General features: G+C 39.7%; 1 protein-coding gene across 6 annotated transcripts in view; it reads right to left on the bottom strand.

The window, feature by feature from the left end:
• The window catches only part of SLC6A2 (solute carrier family 6 member 2), a 74,722-nt gene that overhangs the window by 37,332 nt on the left and 10,949 nt on the right, over positions 1-26,441 (bottom strand). For all 6 annotated transcript variants that reach the window (XR_006180188.1, XR_006180189.1, XM_042877136.1 and 3 more), the window contains 4 exons: positions 16,267-16,398; positions 12,738-12,975; positions 2,224-2,362; positions 1,430-1,564 (listed from right to left, as the gene is read on the bottom strand). Coding sequence is in view for 4 of the 6 variants with exons in the window: in XM_042877136.1 (XP_042733070.1) it covers positions 1,430-1,564; positions 2,224-2,362; positions 12,738-12,975; positions 16,267-16,398 (644 nt within the window). In the remaining 2 variants the exon portion in view is untranslated. The remainder of the gene's footprint in view (positions 1-1,429; positions 1,565-2,223; positions 2,363-12,737; positions 12,976-16,266; positions 16,399-26,441) is intronic.

The raw sequence follows: 26,441 nt of genomic DNA, 5'->3' as shown, positions 1-26,441 counted from the left end.
TTGGCAGAGACTGCTGCAGGTCATCACTGCGACCTTTTTTTTGTTGTTGTTCATAATTTGGTAAAAAGAAATTGCAAATGAAAATCAGGGAAACACTGACATAGAACTGAAGCAAGTGCCTGCTCTTTGGGGCTGAGCACAAAGATCAAACATGCAAATCCAGTATTGCAGCAGGTGGCTCTGTGGGCCAGCAGGGGTGGCTGACATGATAAGCAGTTTGGGAAACTTCTCTTATAACGCATCTCCAGTCTCTTATTCTAGAGCAATATTTTTTTTTAAGTTATTTGAAAACGTCATAGCAACAAATACGTTTGGGGTCAGCCAAGCAGCAGCTGCAAAAATGTTAAGACGAGAAACAGCAGTGCACAGAATTATCCTTCCAAACACAGAAGACAGCTGTGAGTGTGGAGGCCTAGATTCGGAGCTGATGCAAGCTGACGCAGCTCCGTGGACATCCAGAATGTGTGATGTTTTTCTCAGCAGTACTTACAATATAAAAAATCAAGATAGAATGTATAGGAAACATACAGTTAAACTATGCGCAGACTACACAGATATCTCTTAAGAGCTTTTCAATTTTCAAGACAGTTCTTTTCCTACCAGTAGAACCACATTCTTGCTTTTCAGTTTTGTATCTGTTTGAATGGTCTATCCACGGAGATATTGAGTTGTTTCTCAGACAGCATTATTTTTAGAATAGGACTTTGGGAAGATTTACCTGATCATCATTCTCTGTTAGTCTGAAATGCTGACAATTTCATCGGTTAATGACTATACTTCGGTCTTGTCTTACAACGGATGAAATAATTTGTACTTTCAAGGTACTCCACAAATTGAGTTGGTTTGGGTGGATTTCATGAGAATGACACACTATTAAGTGATACAGTGAAATGTACATTACTTTCTATAGAAAGATGGGAACACCATCCTATTGAATGTGTCCTTCATAAGAATAACAATGATTAGGTGAGTTAAAGCCCTGACTTAGTATATTTATTACAGTGCTTATAGGCCTGGATTTTTGTTTGCCAGGTTAATGTTTTGCCAAGTGACTCAAAAAGCAAAATTTTCTTCTTGCGGTAATTCTCAGCCTTTAGAGAGCTGAATTTTTTATAATTCAATTTTCATGTGCAATACATTTTTGTGTTATTTACAGGGCGCACAGTCAAAGAGTGGACTTCTCAAGGGACAAGTGCAGATGGAACCACCTTTGTGCAGGTTCTTAGTGATCAGCGCAGTTTGAATTCAGGCTAAGGTACTCCTGTCATGGAGGATGCTGGGAATTCAGACTACTGGAAATACTGGGGATGCTTATTCAAAAGCAGAAATGAGGCTGTGTTATTTCCAGAGTTTAGATCTAATAATTTCAACTTAGTAACGGCGGTAACAGGTTTAATAATACAGAATGAGAGCAGAAGAGTACACTTACTGTGGCTTCTTTCAATCTTCTGAAATCTATATGCAGATATGCATTTATTCCATTGTATGCGCCAGGCAGGGTTATTCCATGTATTAACAAGACAAATAATACAACGTAAGGCAAAGTGGCTGTTATCCATACAACCTGCAGACAACAGAGATCCTAAAGGTTAATAAGTTGTTACAGAAGATTTAAGAATGTGTGAAAAATACAGCTGGTGCCTTCTTGGCTTTGTCCTTTCAGTTCTATGGAGAAGCTCTTTATAGTATGCCCTGGAGGAAACACGTAAAGAATAACGAAGGGTCTGCTGTCGCTGCCTGATGTTGTTGGGTGATACTTTCATGAAAATGCAACCCCAGAATTTCTGGTAAGGTGTTTTCTGAAGGGATATCAGAGAAACTTCAAATTCCTTTTATTAGGCATTTATTTTTCTTCTCATGCCATTTTATGTAACAACAAAGCATGAAAACATGAGCACATTTGGCTAAAAATGGGATGCACATCAGACAATTTAAAGCATCTGTGTCTTTCAAGGTATTTTCTCGGTTGAGACCACCAATGCAGATCTGAAAATATGCTCGTAAAATTTCCAGTCAAAACATCATGCAAGCAGAATCTGTAGATAAAATAAAGGCTGAATCTGGATTGTGTACTTCCACTGCACACATATGAACGCCTCTAGCATGGTTTAGTCCCCAAGGATCCCTCAGATGCAGTGATTTAGTCTTTTGTTCCTAGAATAAGGACACTTCTTAAAGAAGACAAAGAACGTAGTTGAGATAGAAGGACAATATTATCTCTACCTTTCCTGAAGTCTTCACTCCTTTCCACAGACTAAAGAAAAGAATGATTACCACCACCAAGAGGCAGAGGGAAAGTTGCCAGCGAGGCAAGCCAAGGTCATGGATTCCACGGCTTTCATGCAGGTGCAGAACTCCTCGCCTGCATACCAGATACACAGAAACAAAGCCAAGTCACTGAGGGAAAAGGGCTTATATCTATCCCATCCTGTGGGCAGTGGAAATGGATGCTGCACTGTGCTAGGAGCTGTCCTTCAGATACTGCTAGCAGTTAATGGTTTTTCTTGTGAAGCCATATGTTGTGCTGCTTCCCACATTTTGGAAGTGTCACTCATTATCTTCTAGTTTCCTTAAGCACTGAGCAGATGCCCAGAGAGGCTGAAGAATCTCTGTCCTTGGAAATTTTAAAAGTTGGCCAGTAAAGAGCCTGAATAGGCTGATTTACTTTTGAAGTTGTATTAGATATCCCTCAGTCATGTCTTTCAACTTAAATTGTTCTGTGACTCTAGATAAGCAAGCAGCTAGCTTACTTGCACCATGGGTAATGAGTTTCTGATGGAATGAGTTTCTGTGAGGCTGCAAATGGGCAAGTGGTTGGATAGGAAAAGCAACAATTGGTGAATTCAAAATGGACATAGAACTCTTTGTTGTTCATTGAGATAGTGGGAAAATAGCAGAAGAAATTCTGTTGCTTAGCAGAGTAGAGTAATTCTTTTGAGATCAACAAAAAGTTGTGTAGGAAAGAGTATCTCTCCAAGGACTGGTGAAGTCCACCATTAGAATTGCCAAAACACATTGTGTGCACAAGACAGAGGGATGTGGGCGAATGTTGCCATGAATCTCCCTTCCTCCCATCTGCTCTGTGCTGTTGAGGGGTCGTGTTGCTTGATCAGATCTACATAGAAATATTTCACTTAAGGCTGTATTTGTGAGGAGGAATGGCATTGTGTTTGGAGCCCTGTACCAGGGGGCAACTGCAAAGCTAACTCCTGGTTCTGGAACAGTTCTAATGGGATGTTGGCTTGGGGATGCAGTTTCTTAGTCTTTTAGTTTTCATTCAGAACAAGTAATTGTGATCTTTCTATCTTTCTCCTCATCTTTCTCTATTGCCTTTATTTGCTATGTACTGCTTGAGTAAAATAGTTGACCTCGATCGACACTGTGATAATAGACTTAGCACTGTGATAACACAACTGAACTTGATGAATCCCCTATCAGTGGAGGACCTTGACATATACAAGATAACTGCATTTTGGAGAAACTGAAGTACTGAGTGTTTTGCCCTGTGTGACTTCAGACATGTGGACAGTAAAGCCTGAGGAGTCGATTCCTGCCCCACTAACTGTGCATACATTCTCTTACTAGCTAGCTGGTACTTCAGAGTTGTCTTCAGCACTTGTCTTATCAGGCCAGAGATGAGTCAGATAGAACTCTGAGACAGAGCCAATCTGTGTCAACTTAAATGGGGGAAAACTGAGTAAGTCTCTATACTAATTTAACTGTAGAAACGTGCTGGGAAAATAAAGGCCCGCTGATACAACCCATTTAGTAATCTACAAGTGTAGCATATAATTCCATTTTCATACCAAGGGTATCTAGATGTAATTGGCCAAGAACTTAACAGTTCAGCTTCTGTAGCTCTGTTCTGTAGGAAATACTGTATTCTTGGACTGTTGCTATTATACATCCTCATTGAATAAAAGATTCTTTTTTAGAAGCATCGTCCTAAAATAAGCAGCTGCTCAATTCCTGTGGCACTATAAGGATAATTACATGTCAGGCATTAAAAGGGTAATGACAGCGTGCCTGTGACATATATTCAAAGAACCTTCCTATTTAGAATGTACGAGATGAGTTTAACTCTTATTATACAAACTGTATAGCTAAGTGCTCAGCTGTTATCTGTGAAAACAGCAAAATGCTGAGAGCTAGAATTTCTGATATCTCATTAGAAAAAAAAACATTAAAGGTAAACTGGTAGGTGGATCTAATCCAGCTTTTCCTTAGAGGGCAAATGGAAGCTATTCACATTTCTGCTAGTAGAGTGTGTTTTCATGGGGATCCAGAGGTGTGAATGGATTCTGGACAGAGATGCTTGATTCTGTTCTAAGCTTACCAGTTTGAGCAGTGTTAAAAATATAGTTGGGAAGAGCATCACAGATTCAGATAAGCAAATTTGTACAGAGACTGGGAGAAATTGCGCAGTTTGTGCTGTCACAGTTATGCTATTATCATTATTATAGTTGGATGCTATAAAGAAAGTCCTTTGGATTACAACGTGCAGATGAACCTTTAGAAAAACAGAACCTGACCTTGCACTCTTTGTGTCCATTTAACCTTTTATTCTTCCTGCCTAAACATTTTTCTGAATTTTAAAAGACTGCTTCTGTTTGCTTTCCAAGGAGCAGCCTGCAATGTCTTGCTGTTAAGAACACTTGACAGAACTGCCACTTCAAGTGTGAGATTCCCAGGATTTTCAGGAGCGTCTCCAAACCAGGAGTTCTGCTCCCTTAATCAGGATAAGGGATCATAAAATAGGAAGAGAAAAAATATTCTGCAGCCAATTAAAACAGCTGTGTAACTGAGCAGCTAAGCAAGGAAATCTTCATAGACCATTGCTGTTTCTGAGATGGAATCCTGGTGGATTTTGCTTCCTCTTCCTTTACTTTTTTTTTTTTCCTTTCTGACCTCTTAAGTCCTAGAAACTTTCTGAAAAATGCCTTTTCTGAAGGTTGCTGGGAAGCAATTCATGAGTGTTTACCAATTAGAGGCTACATTTGGGTTCCAGCTGCAGCAAAAAGCAAGAGATCTAGTAGCTAGACTGTGATTTGGATTCAGATGTGCTGACTTCTGAATATATGGAGAGGAAAAGCAGCAGTCAAACTATTAGACTAGACTTTCTTAGCCTGAAGTACAGCTTTGGAATGTACTTTGAAAAATGGTCATTTTTTGAACAAGGGCAAATCTGAAAAGAGTTTAGCATTCATCATGTTCATCAAAGTTACCATACATCAGCAATGCTGCTGCAAATCCAGTTAGCAGCTCAATTATGCCACAATTAAACCTGTTTCCCATTAAGTAGTACTCTATTTCAGGAGCAGCTGAGGCTGCTTTCACTCTGTTTCTCCTAAAGCACATGGAGTGATAGATTCCTGACTGGCTCCTTTAGATTATATTCAGTCACTTCCCTTGCAATGGCCACAAAGAAGAAAATGGGAATTAAGTGGTACTTCAAGATTCTCCGTTCATAAAGCTTAGAGCTTGAAATATCCAAGTTCAACCTGTTGATATTACAGCAGAATAATGCAAGATCCATTCCTATACTGAAGTTGTCTTACTGCAGGATCGTCCCATTTCCCAGTGCTGTAAAGATGTGTACATGTCACAGGCAAAGTAGCATCAAAGGATCTCTTAAATCCCTACATCAGGGAGCCAGGAGAGATGTAGCACTTGCTATCAGTTTTCTGTCATTTGCTTTAGGTTGTGCTCAAAATTACTGAGAATGGTTCTTGTTTCCTAAGTATAGAGATTTTGTCCATATATAATAAAATAAATTCAACAGTCATGGCTCTGAGTCAGACAGAAAGCAATAGTTAGAGGCAATAAGATATAAATAATTAATATTTTGCCTGAAGATCTTTATTATTGAAAAAAAAGGTGAAAATAGGTGAGAAAAATATGCAGAAAGGATGAGAAAATATTATGAGGATGGATGGAGAATAGATACTAGGAGATGAGCTGATGGAAAGCAGAACAGGGACACATTGTGCTGAGCTAAATAAAAGAGGAGCTAATAAGAAATTAATTTTATCAGCCATTTGTGCAAAGGAGCCTGATTTATGCCAAGACTACTTTCCATGTAAGGGACTGTAAATTACATTTGCAATGACTTTGAGACTGTAAATATAGGTCCCAAGAGTCTGTCTGCCTAATTGCAAGAGGAGCAGGAATATAAAATCATTTCAGTTTGAAGCTGCATTCAGAGTTTCTCTCTCCAGATTTATGCTGGTCCTTCCTTTCCCAGTGCTCCCTGCTGGGAAGATTCCACAAGTCAGTCCATAACTCTGGCACCAGTTCTTGCCCTCCTTCCTCCCCACAATTAGCCAAAGGGAAGAAGTTCACCTCTACTGGAATCAGCAAATGACAAGCTATTTGCTGGATCACTGTTTCTCGCTATGTCTTTGTGTAGCACTTGGTTGCTCTTTAATGTGGTGTCAAAGAGCCAACAGGAAGCCCATCTGTTGGGTGCTCACATATAAAACCTAGGTAACATAGGTTATTGGGGAGGGAGGGGGCAGCTGCTCAGACTCAGTAACTGGAGGAGTCACAACTCCACTAACAGCTTGTGACACAAACCTGCGTCCTAGCGTTCCCATTACTAAAGCCCTTTCCTTTGTCTCCACACTGAGAACTTACTCCTTAGGGATGGTCAAAGATGTGTATAGGGAAGGAATGACATAAAAGAAAAAGAAATGCTAAGGGTCTTGGACTGAAAATTCTTCAATTTTTTTCACTTCAAAACATTAATCCATACCCAGAAAAGAGATGGTAAGAGCTCTAGGTGTTGAATTCTCCTAGATTTTGTCAGATTGGTTCTTGCTAACATTTTTCTAAGGAAACATTTTTGTAACTCATCCCTGGGGCGATTTCAGAGGCTGTTTTAGAAATGCAGTACATTTTTATCCAAAAAGGTGAAGTTAAAGATCTTGGAATAAGCCTTGCTTTTACAATCCCAAATCAATCATAATTTTATTTTTCCAATACTAATATAACCACACACCTCTATGGGCTCAGACAATCTTTTTTTAAAAATGTAATGTAAAAATAATTTACTTAAATTAGATGTGATCCATAGAAGGGTCATTCATCCAAACAATTTCTAGATGGTTCGTATCAGATTTTAGATGGAAAAATGTAATCAATTTATCTAACTAATTATTTAACTAACAGATTCACAGTCCAACAAACTGAAATTCTTCCAACAGAAAGCTTTTATTTGGAACAAATCTGTTTGATTTTAGTGTTTGTAAACATCACTTCTGAGTGCAGAGTTGCCTCTGAGAAATGACTGCTAATCCTCAGTTTTGGAGGAGATGGCAAGTGAATGCAAAACAAATGTGCTATAGCTTTCAAAAATACAATTTAGGGAGTTGGCCAAGTACTTCTTCAAGTTAGTATTCACTTGTGGGGGATCAAGCCCAAGTGGTTCTCATGGAATGAGTATTGAGGAAATTGATAAAGAAAAATAGATAGATATAGAACTGATCTTCTGAGCGCTGTTCCCTATCTGGGCAGTTTGACTAGCTTTTATGATTTAAAATTTAATGCAAATTGTAGTCTGAAGATGTTAAAGTACTGACAGTGTATACAGAGAGCAGTCTATAGAAATTAAATTACATACTCAATTTAGAAGGCGATTTGAGGCATGATAATTCTACTCATTTAGAAGGCTCTCTTAGATGCATCTCTTGCATTTATATGTTTGTGCAACCATGGTTCAGTTGTCCTCGCTGCTGGTTTCCTTCAGGGTATAAAATACAGTTGTTTCTTTCCCTGTGGAAGGCTCCCTGATTAAGTAGCTTTGGATGAGGTATTTTGCACAGTTTAAAGAAGTAAAAGCTTCTGGTGCAGTTGCAGCACTGCTTTTACTGCCATGCTGTTTCAAGAGCGCACAATGTGAACGTGCACAGCTGTGTGGGGCAGGGGACCGGAGCTGGTTACCTGTGGGTTGGGCACGGATCCCTGTGCTGTGCCTGTGGGGCAAAAAGCCACGTGTGGCACCTCTGCTGGCTTTGCCTTGAGCACAAGAAGGACGTGCTGCAGAGGGGCTCTGCCTTGACTTGCCAGGACTTCAAATGCAAGGTAGCCCAGGAGAGGTGCTGTAGCAGTGCTCCCGGCCTCTGTAATGATTGCTCAGAGCCTGGTACTGCTACCAAACTACAAAGAATTCTGTGTAGAGCTAAGCAGTTAAATTCTTCCTGCAAGTTAGCACAAAGCAGGCTGTTATGCCTGCAGTGTAATGTGCTGCTCTTGATGTGCGCTCATGAAAACCCTCTGGAAAAGTTAGCTTGGCAAAGTTGTTATTTCTCCAGTCTTCTGAACTTGTTGTAAGACGGCTTGTTGTGGGTTAGGAATCATTTCCATAAAGCTGTCCAAAACCTAAGAACATGCGAACACATGTGGACTGATTTTCACTGCACTCACATTTAATTTCCTTTCTCTTTGTATAAGTAAATGGCCAACAAATGTGGAGGTGTGAGCATACATGAAAAGCAAATTTCAAAGCTGCACATGTAAATATTTTTGGAATAGCTGTTTTTCCTGTGCATAAATGCTTTCAACTAAAAATTTCTGTATACTGAGCCAAAAAGAAAAAGATTATTAATTTACTTAGTTGAGTCCAAAAACATTCTGCAGTCAAAAAGTCAGTAATATATGATGTGCAGGGATGCACATATGTAAATCTCAAACTATGAACTTGCAAACAAGATATTCAAACATTTCCTATGTATCTCCTCTTATTAAGTCGTCTTGTCTGATTCAGTTTTTATTTGCAAACACAATTCCCTGTGCTTCTAGTTGAGCTGGTGTTTTCTCTCTTTTGGGCAGGTTCACAGTTGTTTACATGGGGAAGGTTGGTGTTACTGTTTGCTATGTCACAGAACCATGCGGAGCTTCAGTCAGTCTGTGGTGGTATTTCCTGTGAAGGCTTGTACCCCACAGCACAAGCCTCTTATATAAAAGTGGCCTTTACTTTATACAGTGAGGATTTTTGCAGGGTATTGTTGGTTCATATCCTCCTCATAAATTACTGTGTACAGATATGATAGATGTGGACTGCTGCAACTCAATGTTCTCCTCATTCCTTGTTCACAGATAGCCTTTTTGCAATTAATCTCTGCCGGCAGACTTGTGAGTTCTGCTGATGTCCTTTACTGAATCTGGTGGGAAAATGTTCCTATTAAAATGTGTTTTATTTCTTATACAGAAAGAATGGGTTACAGCTTTGGGAAAAGCAGTGTCAGAAGGAAATAGCTGTAGCTCAATGGATTTGCTGATAATTTTACTACTTGTTTAAAAAACTGTCAAGATCCGTTCCTGGAGGAACAAATTTTTTTGTTACAGGCACAGGGCCTTAAGAGAAGAGCAGTGCTTTTGTTCCTTCAAGCTGGTATTTTTTCATTGTCAGCATAAATGAAAGCAAGATGGAAACCAACTCTTTCCAGGCACAAAGATGGAGAGAACAAAAATAAAGTATTCCCAAATTCAGATTAAATATTTAAATAGGAGTGCTATGGAATAGGTAAAGGAGCTTTTTTCTTTTTTGAGAGATGGACTTCTGTTCTTCCAAATAAATGTTTTTAATGAATCATTTTGACATATGTTGAATGGATAGAATGTCCTCTGCATTGTGTTTAATTCCAAGCCACAAAAGAGGGAAGTAATCAGTACATCTCCAAAGAAATGTGGAACTGACTTTTTTATTCCTGGACTTATGACTAAATATGAGCAGAAGGACGCTGACAGATTTTGGAGTGTTTGCTCAGTTAATTTTGCAGTGTGCATGTGCCTTATAATTCATTTTAACCATCACTAATGAGGTATTGTAGAGGTCCCATTCCCTCCTGTGTTCCTGGTTTAAGCAAGCGACCCATTGACGTCAATGACAACTTGGCCTGAATTGAGCCTGAATAACTGAAACCAGACAGCGAAATGAAATGCTCTCTAGAAAGCATAAGGGTAGGACCACTTCAGCCCACATTATTGCCCAACTCCTGAGGCTTGAAAACAAAATCTAGATAAGTTTGCCAGAGTGCCTCTGTCATGCCTTGACATGGGAATTACGATTTGAAGTGATTTCTTCCAAGTCTGCGGCTTAGTGATTTCTTCCTGCTCTCCCTCCCTGCCAAGCACTGGACAGCTGAAAGATCTGGCCTAGATCCTTAGTAAGTTTTCCCTTCTCTGTCTCGGTACAAGCAGTGAGGATTAGCATATTTCTGTGGAGCTTAGTGGTGCCTTTCTGGAAGTACCAAAGTAATGTCACATCACAGCACTGCCACCTCTTCCTACAGTTTTTTCTGTGCAGTGGAGGTAGAGATGGGAGAGTCAGCTCTGGCAGCTGGGTGGTTTTAGGAAGTTTCTGCCAGCTTTGCACTGTGAAGGACTTATGTCCTGAAGAAGGAACAAGTGTCTGCTTCTCTCAGCCACATCAGCTGTATGCTTGTGGCTTGTTTTGGAATCCCTCTTTTCAGTCCTTGTCCCACCCAAAAGAGATGTTTGGTGTTTCAGGTCTCCCTGTTTACATAAGTTTACGTATATTCTTGATGTAACCTAAACCTAGAAGGAGAATTAAGTGTCTTATGGCTATCTAGCAAGGAAAACCAGGTGTAATTCCTATGTAAACAATTGGGTCCAGTTCAGAAGCAGTACAAGCAGTAGTGCAAGATGGTGTAAGGGCACTTCATATTTTTAAGGGAATATTTGAACTTTACTTAAAGGGATTTTCAGAGGGAATACAACCAGTCAGACCTTTACTTGAACTCTTTGTTCATAATATACTACATCCAACAACAGTACATTATTTTGTAAATGTGCTATATTGATGCAAATTTAACATCACATCATTACTCCTATTTCCTAACTCCATTGCATTTAACATGAAACTTTGCAGTCAGAAGATCTAGCTCTGGCTGCTGCAAAAGGACCATGGGAGCAAAGGCAGTTATTGGATATGAGATGAAACACTGTTTTCTGAGCTGGGCTGTCTTTTCTAGGTTGGATCTGAACCCACTGAAGCTGCGCAAGCATGGGTCCACACCTGAGCTTTACAGCTGGACTTGATGAGCTAATCCAAATACTGGATAATAACATAATGCGATTCCCCCTTTTTACAGATGGGAAAGCAGCTGTCACTGATTGCGTTACATGAATTTTTTCATTTTTGCAATATAATCTAGCTACTAAAGAATACAGGGCCTAAGGAATTAAGAACTGTCTCAAAATTCAGAAGCCAAATCACAATGAAACATCAAATTCCCTTTTTATTCTTACATTTAAAAAACTGTAATTCAACTCTATTTCATGGCAAGGAAAGAACCCTAATATGTCAAGTTTCAGTATGCATGCAGAACTGCAAACAGCTCTTTCCTGGATTGGTAGAGCTTAAAGCATGGTGCAGATTCCACCAGCACCCAGTACAAAGACAAAATCACCCCCAAGCAGGATGTGATAACTGAAATTGCAGAGATGCGCTTTAAGTCGTGAGAAAAGCGAGACTGTGAGGATTGCATTTTGCTTTAAAAAAGCTTAAGCCCAAGACAACTGTAAAGAAAACCTTTCTTTAAATGCTGGTCACATGAAGTTCTGTGATAATACAGTTCTTTATTTGAAGATGCTGATATAATTTTTCATAATTCATTTTAAAGTCATGTTCTTGGCATTCCTATAGCTTTTTGCTAAAGATGATCAATTTATATTAAAGTTCTGAATGCACTGCATACTGTCTTTGTAAGGGAAGTAGATTTCCTGGCTGTCAATATTTGTCATTGTACTGAGTTGCTTTAAACTCAAATCCCCTTACTGTTTTCAAAGCATCCATACCCCTGCCCGCAGTGTTTCTCTACTGATTATTGTGCTGTCTTCAATAAGGAACAAGCAGCCACAAATGTTTCAGACTTGCAAGACCTACTGGTAGCCAAGTGCTGTAACACACGCCAGGTTATTTTTGCTAACAGTGTTGTCCCTCTGTTTCAACAGCTCAGCAGATGCGTGCCCTGAGATTTGTTCATTTCCAACACAGAAACTGATTGATTATTGGGATTGATTCAACAGCTGATTCAATTCACATGATGCTCACCCTCTTATCTTTCTCCTAATCAAATAACATTTTCCTCTGGGGATCCATGATGTAATTATTTACATGCAGATTTATATCATTGTTTTATAGTTATCTGTACACCTTTTTGATTTCAAGTCTTTGATTTGAGTGTGTCTGCCTGTCTTGGCCCATGCTGCAGAATGCCCTTTCACTCAGGAATTAGAAAAGGTCCATCTTTTTACAGCTGTGGTGCTCCCCTCCCTGCTCAGTGCTTTGTCTCACTTCACTGAACTGCTGAGCTCTGCTCTGAGACATTTTGCAAGTGGAGAACCAATGATTACTTTGAAGCCTTAGAGCCAGTTTGGTTTGGATTGCAGTGGTCTTTTTCATAATGCTGCTCTGTTTCCTTGCTCTGGCAAAGTTGATGTGAACAGAAATGGAATAATAAGAAAGATTTGTAACTTCTGCTGAATTCCATGTTGCTCTGTGGCAAATACTGCATTTGTACTGGAGAAACTGAAGCCTGCAGAGGCAAGGGTCTTAATCACACAGGAATATAAATCAAATGTTACCACTGCATGTTAACCTTAGTCTTCTGATGCTTGTTTTAGAGGCTGGATGCTAACCTATTTTATCTTCCAATGGAAACACTCTTAGACATACAATTTTGAATAAATAGTAAAGTTAAGTCAACACTTACTCATAAAATTCAGCAGCAGGAGTGAGCTTATACTTGGAGTATTTGGTGCCATTGCCAAGCACTGACGCGTTGAAGAGTTTGGGATCTGTACAGTTTGGGCTATTCCAGCTGTTGTCGCAGTTCGTCCAGGGGAGCTCAAATGTGAATGATGAAAATAGATAATACAGAGACCAAGCTATGATAACGTTGTAGTAGAAACCCACGTAAAGAGCTATGAGTATCACTGCGTAGCCTACACCTAAAGACAAAGGAAAAGGAGATTATACATTGCATTTTATCTGCAACAGTATATGCAAACACTGTAGTTTAGTTCTCAGCCATAATTGCAATTTTTTTTAGATTCTCAGGCAGATATATTTTTTTTAATGTTTACATGCACGCCATTGATCTTAAAACAAGTAATTACATTAATGAAGTTGGAAAGTGATTGGCCTTTAGGAAATCCAGTTGTCTTGCCAGAGAAAGAAATTAGGCAGCTCAGTGTCAAAATCTGCTTTTGTTCAACGCCACTGGGGTTTTTCTTCCAATGCAAAGGACTGTGAGTCCATGTTAGGAGTGAAATTCATTTCATCTTTGTGTTGGAATCCTTGGCAACTTTTCTTGGAAAAGTAAAGCTGAAGTTTCCCTATGCCTCCTGCTGAGCTTGTTTGGATCAGACAGCATTCCCCTTTTGTTTCGTTACCATTGTTCCTCTCCAGATTGCATCTATCAGTTTGTGACTAGGTCCAAAACATGCACATAACAGCCTACGCTGTTCCACTGAGTGGTGCAAGTGGTTATACGAGTAAATCTTACTGTATATCAGTCTTGGGGCTAAACTCTGCTAAACTGGAGATATCATTGTATCCCCAGGATTATAGAATGGAAGTCACAGAAAATTTAAACCTAAGTCTGGGCAGGGCATTTGGTGAATTCCAGTGTTAAGCATCCTCTGATGCTTCAAACATTTCTTTGTATTTTTGCATACTGTTGAGGTGTGCTTGGAGTGTCTCTTAAGAGGGACAGCTTTCTCCTTTAAATAATATCTGGTTTTTAATAGTTTAGATGGAAGCTTTGTTACTTAACGGCAGAACAGAATAAAAGCTTACTGTCACAATTATTCAGGAAGCGTGTTTTATCTTGGCTAATATTGTTCTTCCATTAATCTATGAGCAGGACTGATCTGTGAATCCTATCCTAGGGTTCTCTGTATTTTGTGTTATGGGTAGAGACTTCATCTGCTTTATTGCTACCATCACAGCAGTGTCACAAGCACGTAAGTGTAAACTTTCATTTTTGATTTTCTCTAGTAAAATACTGCCTTGGAGGCCTAACAGTTGGATATTTTTGAACTGTCACATTCCCTGATAAAGCAGTGAATTAGCCCACAACTTTCCTTGGTTTGACATTTGCATAAGAAACAGATGCAGACTGAAGAAGCTGGCAGCTCAAAGACTGAACCAAAGTTTTTCTTCCTTGGGAAGTTTTTAGTATATACAAGCCAGGTTGTTCATCCCTAGCACTGGGGACAGATAGTGAAAAGAAAGATAAAACTGTATCCTGAAATCCTTAGTGTTTAAATGAACACTCAAACTCCAGTGATATATTACAATAAACATAATAGAAAGAAAAATAAATCACTTAAGAGGGTAATTAATTGTTAATATAAATGGTAAAATACTAAATGAGAATAATAAGTTGCACTGAAATTAGATGATCTCTGTTCAGGGGGACAATTGCAGACATTTCATATCAAGATTCAGAAATACTCTATCGAATATATCATCAATGCCACTTCTTTGAAATTATGAGGATGTTCAGGAATGAATGTGTTCTCCTGTTTCTAGGTCTGACTTTTTAAATGCAGCGCTGCACCACCCACACTCTAAAATAGGTGCTGGAAAATGCAGAGATGAAAAGGTTTTGCTGCAAAGGTTACAGGGTATATTTTAAATCACATGCATTGTGAGAGCATCACACAAGAAGCAGAGCCCTTAGCGATCATGGCAATAATATTCATAGCTAAAATTAGTACTACAATGCTTTTATTTTAGGAAAGCCATTATAAATTTGGGTTGACTGTGTACTTTTCAGTTGAGTTAAACCATAAAAGAACTCAGAAGCATTATGAATTTAGCAGTAAAATGTGTGCATGCTTTATCATATTGATCAAAACTTTAACAATACTGAGTTTGCAGTAGTGCTGAGATGAAATAAAATCCAATATTTATTACAAGGATCACACAACTCAGGTTCATCTATATCCAGTAATAAGAACATTCAAAAATCACAATAGTGTATTTTTAGCCCACCTTGAATATGTCAGCAGAAAAAAAGGCAGCTGGAATTTCAACAAGCCTGTACATGAAATAAGTTCTACTTTCCTGTCTCTTTATATTTCAGTCCTGAAGTCAACAGACTGCTTCAGAGCACCGTGCTGCTGGGCTCAAACACTCAGGTCCTTGTGGTCTAATTATTACAGTCAAATTTGCAAAATCTTCTTTGTCATCCAAAGTCATTAACCGAGGCCAGCTGGAATTTTGACTGAGCAAGGGCTGCAGGTTCCTGGGTGCTGGGATGAATTTTGCCTCCATGAAAGAATTACAGAAGGCTTAGGCAAACCTACGTGACCTCATTTTTAAATTCAGGGACATCTTTATTACTAGCTCACCTATTTATCTTTTAGTACATCTCTAATTTTACTATGAGTTTTGGGTTTGACTGATATGAAATAATAACCAACCTCTGCAGTTCTCCTGTTTTGTGACTGTAGCCTCCTGGAAGGGGAGAGCTTTATTTTGAGAAAGAAGTTTAACATTTACTCAGTATAACCTATATCCAAGTTCCGGATCTGCCGAGTTTGGATTGCCAATGTTAAGCTCTTCAGCTTTTGTCATGGGATGAACATGATCTGAATTTTAAGCTTCTAGGATCAGTCAGGCTTGAGTGGTTTCATTTCAGTGATTTCTGATAGCTGTGTGTCAAAAAGATTTTACATTGGGTAGCTCATGATTTTTGCTGGTAAGCAATGGTAAAGAAAATTCTTGAGGCTCCTTAAGAAGTGTTTCACATACAGATGCCACGCGGTTTCTTTCCTCCAGAAACACCACTTTAGACAGCCCCTCAGTGCCCCCAGCAGCTAGCCCCAGCTACTTCTTGCTTGCGTGTTACAGAGGGGGACAGGGCTGAACTGACATGGATGAGGTTTGATATTTCTAATCTTTTGCATCTCCAGCCCCTCCTTCCACCCAGAAAAACCCAACTCCCCCCATCCCCAGCGTGCAGCCAAAAGGGGGGCAGGGTTGAACAGTTCCTTCTGCTTATTGCTCTCTGCTGCACTCCTGAGCAATAGCCTGCAAGATGATTTCTGTGTGCGGCTTTTTTCATTTTCTGCTTCACCCATGGTAACAAAAAGGCTTCTGACTTCAAGAGTTAGAGAAAGGTCAGCAAATATCATGCTGTCTGTGAAAAGACAAGACCTTTCCTTTGTTTGTGGTTGCAGGTGTTGGCACCCTCACTGTGCTTTCCAAGGGAGCAGGGGGACGCTTACCTTTGAACACTGGGCAGATCTTCCACACGGTGGCAGCTCCTTCTCGGTTGTACTGTCCCAGTGCCAATTCCATATAGAACAGGGGCATTCCAGCAATGATTAGGAAGAGGATGTAGGGAATAAGAAAAGCACCTGAAAATAGAATAATTAGACATTGTAGTTTATATTTTGATTACATTTTACTTTATTTCTAGCTAACTGGCTAAAGACAAAGCTACTGCTTTTGGGAACTAGAAAGGAAAAAAGATTCTTCCTAGAAAGAAGAATCTTTGTTCTCTTGTCTGTCTGAAAATTTCTTAGTTGTTTTATATGATCCAAGTCAAAGAAAGAAGACTCCCCCAAAAGACGTGGCTATACGTGATGGTATGAATCATCAGTTATAGTTGGTGTTGTACTTAATAACTGGATACTCACTCAGTTTTCTGCTTTGTGGTGGCTCTAAAGTGCAGTTTTCATTTCATTGCATAGCTTGCTTCGTTCTGAAGAGTTAAATTAATGTAAAATGTCTGTATTAAAAAAAATGACTGGATTGTTGTGATAAATAAGAAACTGAGAGAATCGCTAAGTATGCAGAATGATGGACTGGTCTCCTTAGGAGTAACCGACTTAAAAGAAAATAGATTGCGACAAACCTGCTTAAAATTGTTCAGCAAAAGGAAAAGTAATGGAACAGCAACTTCTGTCTTTCCCAACAGCAAGGAGTTGGAGTCTGTGCAAACCTTTAAGGCCTGTTGTACTGGCTTAGTCACTTGAAAGCTTTGCTTGCAAAAGAAAATAAGTGCTCTGCTTCTAAATACGTAAACTTTCAGAAGGCACGTGCAGTCTATAAAAGCTAAAGATATTACTGAAGCTACCTACAGCAAGCCAGTAAGCAGCATGAATTTTGTTGTTGTTCCTTTATGTCTGCTTTTCATGGCTATTTCTAGAGTGAGCTGGCTAGCATAACTGCTCAGAGAGAGAAATGAAAGGACAGAATAATGCAAAGCCAAGCCCTGTTCCCTTACTCTTACTACAGTCTACCTCTAGTAAGTAATGTGCTATAATGTAATGGTAAGGGCAATGTATTCAGCATTCAGTCCAAAATTCGGGGATTCTAAAGCTGAAATTTGGTAGTGAAACAGGACCAAGGTGTAGCACCAGAAATAAAGAGTAGCTTAAAGTGTTGCAAATTTATCTGAACAGCTGAAATACAAGAATTGCTCCGAAAGTAATGCCCCTATTTTATTACGATGGCCCACAACATCAGAGGTGGCATGGCTGTAGAGGTTGAATCTTCTCATCAATATTCTGTTACATTTTGTTGCCATGAAACAGATGGCAGCTGAGGGGCAGCCTGACCAAATGGCATGGAAGCGCATAGAAAGAAAAGGCATGTTGTTGAATTCCTCCATGGACAAAGAATGGCACCCACTGACATTTATTGACATTTGCTGGATGTTGACGAACCAGTGGATGTGAACACAGTGAGGCAAGGGGTGGTTTGTTTCAGCAGTGATGACAGTGGTCATCTCAACTGGTGCAGATTTTTATGGGTGCAGCATACAGGCGCTTGTTCATTGCTGGCAAAAAATGCACAGCTAGTGGTGGTGACTGAGTTGAAAAATAGTGTTTTGCAGCTGAGAATGTGCTCTATTACACTGTGTTACTGTGCTCTTTGCAACTGTTGTAGTTTCTATGGAAATGAATTGGAGGCATTAGTTTTGGAGCAATCTACATACATTGGTTTTCTCATACTAGGAGGCATGATTCTTCTCTTTCGTGTTTCTAAAGAGCGTAGTGCAACTGCAGCCTATAATCACAGGAGCTACTCAGTACAAATGATGCATACTTTAATAATATTTCAGTGGAATTCATAAGCCTTCCAGTGCTGTACTGTTTGAACTACAATTTATTTATATATTCTAGAGGAAAAATATTTGCGTTTCTACATACTTGATATCCTGTTGTTCAGTGTTGAAGCACGCTCAACTAATTCAATCTGGGAAAGTTCATATTGTTTTCATTAGTAGCAATATCTACAGAAATAATTTGAGGTGGATTTCCATTCGTAGGTCTTGGAAGTGACAGCTTTTCAAGTGCCACACTTATCTTGCTTCAACACTACTACAGCATACAGATCTGACTCACAAACCTCGCATGCTGCCTTCGGCAGGTATTGGAGTTTGCGTGAGTGCAATTTGATTAACTATGTCAAGAGGCATGGAAAAAATTATGCCACAAATTGGATAGGGAAATATGTGTATGAAACAACTCTCCTGGAGATGTGTAGTGGACATAAATATTAATGGTAGTTTAAAATACGTGTTTTCTAAGTATGACTAATATTTTGATGAACTGTGAAGTGTACCATACTTATGCACACTTGCTTAAGCATCATATATTTGGCTGCAAATCATTCCAGGCTTCAGATAAATGAAGTTTTTCTTCTATTCCTTCCCTTCCCACCCCTCCTTCCCAAGGGATTAATAAAGTGTGATGTCATTTTCTGCCAAAAGCAGTTACATGGCATAGTAGAGTTTCATAGCTGGGGTTACTTTTCAGGTAATGAAGATGGTGTGTGAAGCATTTTTAAATAAATTAGAGATTAATAAGCACACAAAGTAAGGATGCTTATTCACGTTAAGTTGTCTCAAATGTTTTTGGAGACTTCTGGGCATTTCTTGTTTTGACTTTAGGTAAAAGAATACCAAAAGTCACATACTTTTGTCAGTATCTTGGTATCTAGTCTTCTCACCCAAGGAAGAAAAGGCTCCACAGTGGGACTGGTTTGTGCACGGTACCCTGTGAAAGGCAGGGCCTTTTTGGAAAGGAGACCTCATAGCATCCTGTGAGTTTGTTGCTAACGCCCTAGAGATGAGGCAGGGAGCAAAATTCATCCAGCTGAGCCTCTTGCTGTGGGTCTGCTGCTGTGAACTTGGGCACAGCAACATGCTTCTCTGAAGGAGTAGCAAATGCCTACCTGGTCTATAAAGCCAAACCATTAGGAAGGGTGACACGCCAACTGTGTCCCTCCTGCCTGCGCCATGCAAACTACTGTGCTCCAATTGCATGAATGCAAAAGGCCGGCACATTCCTATAGCCCTGTCAGCTGAACTCTCAGGGAGCACATGGTTTGGCTAGCATTTCAGACTGGATGAGCAACTAGCCAAGATCTACCTACCTCAGAGCTAAGGGAATTTAAGTGCGGGACTGCTGCATTGGCAGCAACATCCTGATAGCGCTCAAGGGATTCCACTCCCTCACTGTGTGAGGGCATGGGACTGAGCACACAGCTGCAGCCCAGAAAGCATTACTGGTCTCAGCAATCCCTAACGGTTCCCACTTTCCCCTCCCAGCCAAAAATCTGGAGTAATTAACATTTGTAACCTAGCCTTGGCTTGACTTGCTACTGAGTCACGTGTAGCTCAAAGGCCACACGTTGCCCTTGGGCTGTTGCACATGTTGCTTTTCAGTGTTTATGGATTTCATGAGATTTGAGCACTTCATTCCCTTATGGTACCGTAGTACACACAGAGTTAAGGAAGCCTTCTGTGTTTATGTGAAATAAGATGAGGTCAAACTCTACTTCTACACAAACCACCTATTTGAAACTTCAAGTTGAAAGTCACACAGTGGTTTTTGTTGTTTTTGTTTTTAAAGAACTACAGTGTCTGATTAATGCGGGGCACAATACAGGACAGGTTTTGCATTCCTATGTTGAGTGCCAAAACAGCCTTTTCATTTTAGTCTAAGAGAGTCCACTCTGAATTTCTCCTCCCTCTGTTGCCCAACATTCACAGCATCCTTAGTGGGGAAGCAGAGAGGAAAACAGCCTCAAATAGTTCTCTCAATCCTATGAGAAGGACTCATTTCACTCTTGAATACCAGAAAGAATGCAGCAGTGAATTACTAATGCTTGCGAATGATCATTTAAACAATGACTGTTGTCCTAGAAGAATTTGCTGAAGCATGTACAAGAAGCTGGCTAGGACAGGGTTAGCCGAAATGATTTTGAAGTACTCCTGCTGGTCCATTATTAGCCTTCTGCCTTTGTTACCATGGATATTGTAGTCAAAACTTTAACTGGCAGGGGTGTCTGCTAAGCTAACAAACTTTGGGCAAGTATAGCAGTATGTTTTCAGATAGGAGTGTTGCCAGTATTTGTTCAAGAATAGAGTCTAAAAACAAAGATCTTCCAAAAGATGAATTGAAGTACAAGCTAATCTCTGTACCTGATCTGTGCCTGATCAAACTGTGAGTAAAGAGTACTTGAAAAAATATCAGCAGCCAATTGACAATGCAGTAAATTTCCCTGGATAACAAGGAAAATGAGTGGAAACTCTACTACTGTAAGACTCTTGTGAATAAAAAAGGAAATCCCCAACGCAGAGAAAAACTAAGTGGCTGGAAAGAGAGGTATTTCTGAGTACAGAAATCCTAATTCTGGGTCTTCAAGCTTGTTACTGGCTTGCCAGCACAGACATAGAGAGTATCTCTGGGGAGGTCAGTTTGCAGCAAGCCGTATTTGCTGGAGTCTAAGTAGAAAGGAGCAGGTGGGTAGACCCAACCTTTACTGCCCAGGGGGTAAAAACAGTAAGGGTTTGCATGGTACAGCAAAGAGAAGTCAGAGATGCAAAGGAGCACGATGTAGCCTCAGTGCCAAAGCCAAGATGATTTTAACAGCAGCTAGATGATGATGTTGAACAGAGGTAGATTATGGTAGTCAAAAATAACATTTTTCTGCGAAACAGATTGAACGGCATACTATAAAAACTTCACAGCACTTTGCTTATATAAAATCTTCCAAGTAGGCAGCCTTTTTTATGGAAAGCATTTCTGAACCATAAAAGCAGTGGAGCAGTGGAGCTATACCATCTTGACTTACGTGTTTCTTTTGAAACCCTCGTATTTAGCTGCTCTAACAAATTGCTAGATTTGAACCTATCTATATTTCAACTCTCACTCTGGGGAAGAGCCTCCAGGCTTTTTTTTGTCCAATTTTAATAGTGTTCCTTTTGCTCATAGAAAATGAAAACAAACAGTTTCCAGAAATGGTTCAGTGCTGTACACAGGCTGATGTCAAACTGAAGCCTTTATTTATGTATGTGTTTATTTATTTATTCTACCTATTTATTTATTTATGTACTTACTATCTTGAGCTGTTAACCTGCTGCTTAGAAGTCATTTGAAGAGACTTGAAGTGCAGTCTGTTTATAAGCTTGTTACTGGTATGTAAAAGAATGGGTTACTCTTCCGTGCAAACCCAATAATCTCTTCACCTTTCTGCTATGAGAATAATGAACTAAAGAAACTCATTAGTAGCTACTTTGAACAAATTAATGAGAGTTAAATACACCCAGCTGCTCAGAGCAGCATGATTCATTCATAAATCACACCCAAGTCATTGGCTAAGGTCCCCTTTGTATAAATTAATGAAATGGTCATATTTACAGCAGTGTGTAGTTTAGAGACAATCGTAGAACCTCAGAAGAACAGAACTCTGACCTGTGTTCTTTGGAAGGAAACTAAAGAATAAAACCCACCATGTTTCTTTAGACAATACAGGCAAGGTAAGTGTAAGATGCCCAGCATGGCAGTGGGAATTCTGGAGCTCTGTCAGCATTTCTGCTGCTGACCTTCACTGCTGCAAGCTTAGGAAATGAATTAAGCCATTCCCATCTTCTGCCATTCTTGTGACTGCGTGAAGTCTAACAAGCTGAGGTGAGGTGGCAGTGAGAGCATTTGTTTCACCATTATCCAACCTTGTAGCAGGTTTGCTATTGTAGCTGACCCCTTTGTTTATAAATACATGAATTGGCATCCGCTTGGGTTTTGACAGTTTGGTAAGTAAATGACCTGGAGATTGTATGAACATGAGGGTCTAGTGGCTGACATTCCTGCCCGAATCCATCTTGTTCATTTTGTGCTTTTTTCTTTTTTATCTCGCTGGGAGAAGAAGAGAGCTGGAATGTGGAGACAGCTTGTAGACTGTTTTGTTATGAGATTTATGAAATCTCTGTTACTAATGTGCAACAAGACAGGGTTTGTGAGGTGTGATGGTGTCCTTTACAGAGCAGCTGACCCTGTTGAGAACAAAGCAGCAAGCTTTGCAGTTAGCAAGCTGTTCTGGAGGTGCTGGGTGGGAGAAGTGAGCAGTACTGAGCCACTGGGTCAGGGTGCAGAGGCTCATCTGGGGAAGGGTGCTACTTTATAATTGACGCGCTTGGAAGCTTAAGAGTTGATAAATTAAGAAGGAAAAAATCTTTCTATCATTTCATTAGTTTTCCACTGTTGGCAGTTTTTTTTTTTCCCCCCACCTTGCAATCATTAGATGTGACACATGGATATATTCACCTGCAATTGAATCATATCAAAAAAACCACCCATGTAAGGTGTAGGCTGTACTTGAGATGTACGAAATCAAAGTGTTTGTCAAAATGTGCTCTGATTTACCAGTAGTAGAGCACGGTTGGCTGACAGTATTTTTCAGCAAAGATATCAGAAGCTATTTATGGTGGATCGAGATCAGCAAGTTTTTCTGGATTCCAGCACTGGAAAATCTTCAGTAAACTAACTTCATCTGACAGCATTCTCTGAAATATGGTGTTTTAAAAATCATTTTCTGTAATGTACAGAATATAGCCATGTACACGAAAGGAGATATTACTTCATCAGATTCTCTTTTAAGCATAGGGAAGTCCTTGCTTGGTGCCAGTGAGATTTTGGCAACTACTGTTTTACTTCAGATACATTAGTCATAGTTTTCTCTCCCTTCTCAATGAACTTGTATGTTCATTGTTATTTGTTTTGTTTCAGCCAGTTGTAAACTCAAATGAATATTTTCAGTGTTCATGAACCTGTCTGATTTTGATGCCAGAAGAAATTGTTAGATACACAGGTTGCTCCAAAAATAATGCCTCATATTTATTTTCACAGAAACTGCAACAGATGCAAAGAGCACAATAACACTGTGTGACAGGGCACATTCTCAGCTACAAAACGCTATTTTTTTTCAACACAGTCACCTCTGCATTTTTGCCAGTGATGAACAGGAGCCTGCATGCATACTTGTAAAAATCTGCACCAGTGGAGGTGACCAGTGTCACCACTGCTGAAATGCACCACTGTGTCACCACTGCTGAAATGCACCACTCACTGCCTCACTGTGCTCACGTCCACTGGTTGGTGTCCATCTGTTCAGCAAACACTGATGAATGTCAATGGGTGCTATTTTTCTGTACAGAGGAATTCAATGTCATGCCTTTTCTTCCTATGCGCTTCCATGTCAGGCACCATTCTGCCAGAGTGCGCCTCTGCTGCCACCTCTCTCATGGCAACAAAATGTAATGGGATATTAATGAGAAGGTTTAAGCTCTACTGCTCATTAGAGCTCTGGTATTAACCCAGGTGCACAGTGAAACAAGAAGTCTGAAATGCACTTTGTTCTGCATGTGTAATAGTACAGTTAGGAGTTCCCAGCACAACATCAAATGGAGGGTGTTTCCTCTCAGACTGCTTGTCTTTTGCAGGTTGTCTTTAATTGTTAAACTTAAAAACAACCCACAAGTTGAGCACTCTCTGGAGAGGCCACAATACCCGTTTTAGGCATCATGAGATTCGTAACTGTGCCAAGGTGAAACAAAGCGCTTATGACATCTTAAATCAGCTCTAGGCAAGTGCCAGGCAGCTTTCAAGAGGATTAATGTACAAACTAATAGGGGGTAAATGCCTTGAAATTCGGCTACAGAAAAGTCAAGTATAAACATCCTGAGGTACTCTTAAAATTTGCTGTACGTTTAGTGATTAATCCAACCTTAAATTATAAGTCTAATTTTTTGGACACAGTGACCAAAGCAAAACATTCCTTTTCCTTCCAGGCTTCACTAGAGATTTATTTGTAATACTTTAATACTTTCTGTGCTATCTGAATTTTTACTAACTCTTATACAGAAAAAATTCTCTAAATTATTCTTGTCAATAAAGGGTTGTGCTCTATCACAGAAGTATGGGGCAGTTGTACATTCCTACCTGTATGAAATCTGGTCAATCAGAGCTTTACTCTTGGTCATTATAAATGAAGCCTTCGGGATCAGTGGTTTTTCTCATGCCCCTACAGGAAGCAAAATGTAATCCTACTCTAAACTATTTATAATGCATATTTATACAAGGCTTGAAAGTAGAAAATGAACACAGTTCCATAAGGAACGAAGTAATTCTCTATGGACTGTTTTCCTCAGCAGCAAAGCAAATGTTTCCCCTAATTGAAGCAGTCCAGCATGTGCTCCATCACTGCCGTTGGGTGTGGGACCTCCAAGCTGAAATGCTGGAAGAGAATGTGAGCCTTGCCCATTGCAGCTTGCAGTCGGGTCGTTTTGTTCACCACAAACACACAACTTACAGGAGGTTAGTTAGTGTGGCAAAACTTGGTGACTCCTGATGGTTCGCACAGCTGTAGTTTTTCCTAGCTAAACAGCTTTTGAGGACATAACACCTCACGATTGTTAAATAAAATTTAGGAGGAAAAAAGTAGGTGATCTTGAAAATGTCCAAGTTCTGTAAGTTAGGATTAAAGATGGTGATTTTGTCAGTAGCCTCCATATGAGTAGCGAAGGATTACACTGCAATTTAGGAAAAGTCTGATCACTGTTTTCTGTTGCTTTACTTTAGGAATGAGTGAAGGAAGAGACTAACTGGTGACAGCTCTATTCCTAAAGCTGGTAATTCAGAAATTTACAAACCATGTATTAAGCCCCAGAATAATTGAAAGTGTCTTAAAATGTAAGATCTTCTAGTCCAGTGCTTTTATTTGCCTCCTGGTTTTTGAAGTCTTGTTCTCGCTTTGTGTTTTCCCAGCTCTTCTCCTTAGCCCTGACAGCCAGAAAAAGATTCTTGCCTAATCATTTGTCTCTATGAAACAGAATAGAACACACTTCTTAAAATAGTACATTTTTATAGCTTGAGCCCTACATAGGAGAATGCTGAGGTCATTATCTAACTCTCACAGAATAAATTCATTTTGTGTAATAATGAACATCATCTATGTAAGTCCTGGCATTTTGTTTATTGGCTGAAGCTCTGAACTGTTGCACCAAGTGCAGATCAGTTACCAGTCAGTGGAAGTCTTCTATATCAGTTTAGTCTGAATAGTTTTTTATTACTTTCCTCTGTTTTTCTTCTCGCAAATTCTTAGTCTGGAAATTCTGTCTACTTAGGAGCCCTTAAGAGAGAGACGTCTGTTATTTGGGTTGAAATCCTGGCTCTGGTGACGTCAATGGAAAAAAAACACCCATTGACTTCAGCTGGGTCAGGATTTCTCCCTTGTGGTTTATGAATCTATTGATTTTAACTAAGGCTGTGTAGAGCTATTAGAAAATGAAGGACGAGTTACAGAAAGGGAGCAAATGATCAAACTCTTCCCCCAAATAAAATCCCTTAATATCACCAGTCTTGCCAAAACCTGCTTCGTGATCTCACAGACACATCTGCACACCCCAATATGAGCTATTCCTTTGTTATAAAGCTAATATATAAAATGCCACGTGCATATTTAAGCCCTTCTTAGAAGGGGGCACAAATATTTGAGCTTTAGAGGCAGACCAGGATACCCCTTGGTGCAAATTACATATCACTGAATGCTGCTGCTCCTGTTAACTTCCTACTAAAGGAAAGGAGTAGGGAAATCAAAGAGGAGTCTGCCTGGGAGCAGTCATTGCTGACACTATGAGAAAGTCATGAGCCATATTGTTAGGTCCTCCAGTCATTTTTCCTCCAATGTGCTTGCTAGATAGCTTTTAGATTATCAGATTAGGATCTACTGAGATCTATAAGGATCTACTGCTCCATCTTGTGGTCCAGAGAAAGTTTGCCTGTTACACTGCTATGTAGAGCAGTGTGTCAGAGTAAGTCCAGCCTTTCCTCTTTTTTTTTTTTTTTTTTAAATTAATTAATTTTCTTTCTCTTTTTAAAAATAATCTGGAATTTGACATCAGTTTCATAGTTTTCCTCAAGAGATGCAGATCTTAATGGAAAGTACTGTATTGACATCCTTGGCATGCTTCAGGATGGACACTGCAAGGGGAGTTTGACTACTGAAAAGGGAGGAGAAACAAAAGTTAAAGCAGTGAAGAGTGCTACCTGGTACACCTGGAGCAAAAAACTAGGTACACAGTGCTTGGCTGCTTTTTTCAGTGCTTACA

Source organism: Lagopus leucura, unplaced genomic scaffold, assembly GCF_019238085.1.
Source record: "Lagopus leucura isolate 7727_CA_CO unplaced genomic scaffold, USGS_WTPT01 Super-Scaffold_100017, whole genome shotgun sequence".
Lineage (NCBI taxonomy): Eukaryota > Metazoa > Chordata > Aves > Galliformes > Phasianidae > Lagopus > Lagopus leucura.
This window is presented reverse-complemented; position numbering and strand designations above follow the sequence as displayed.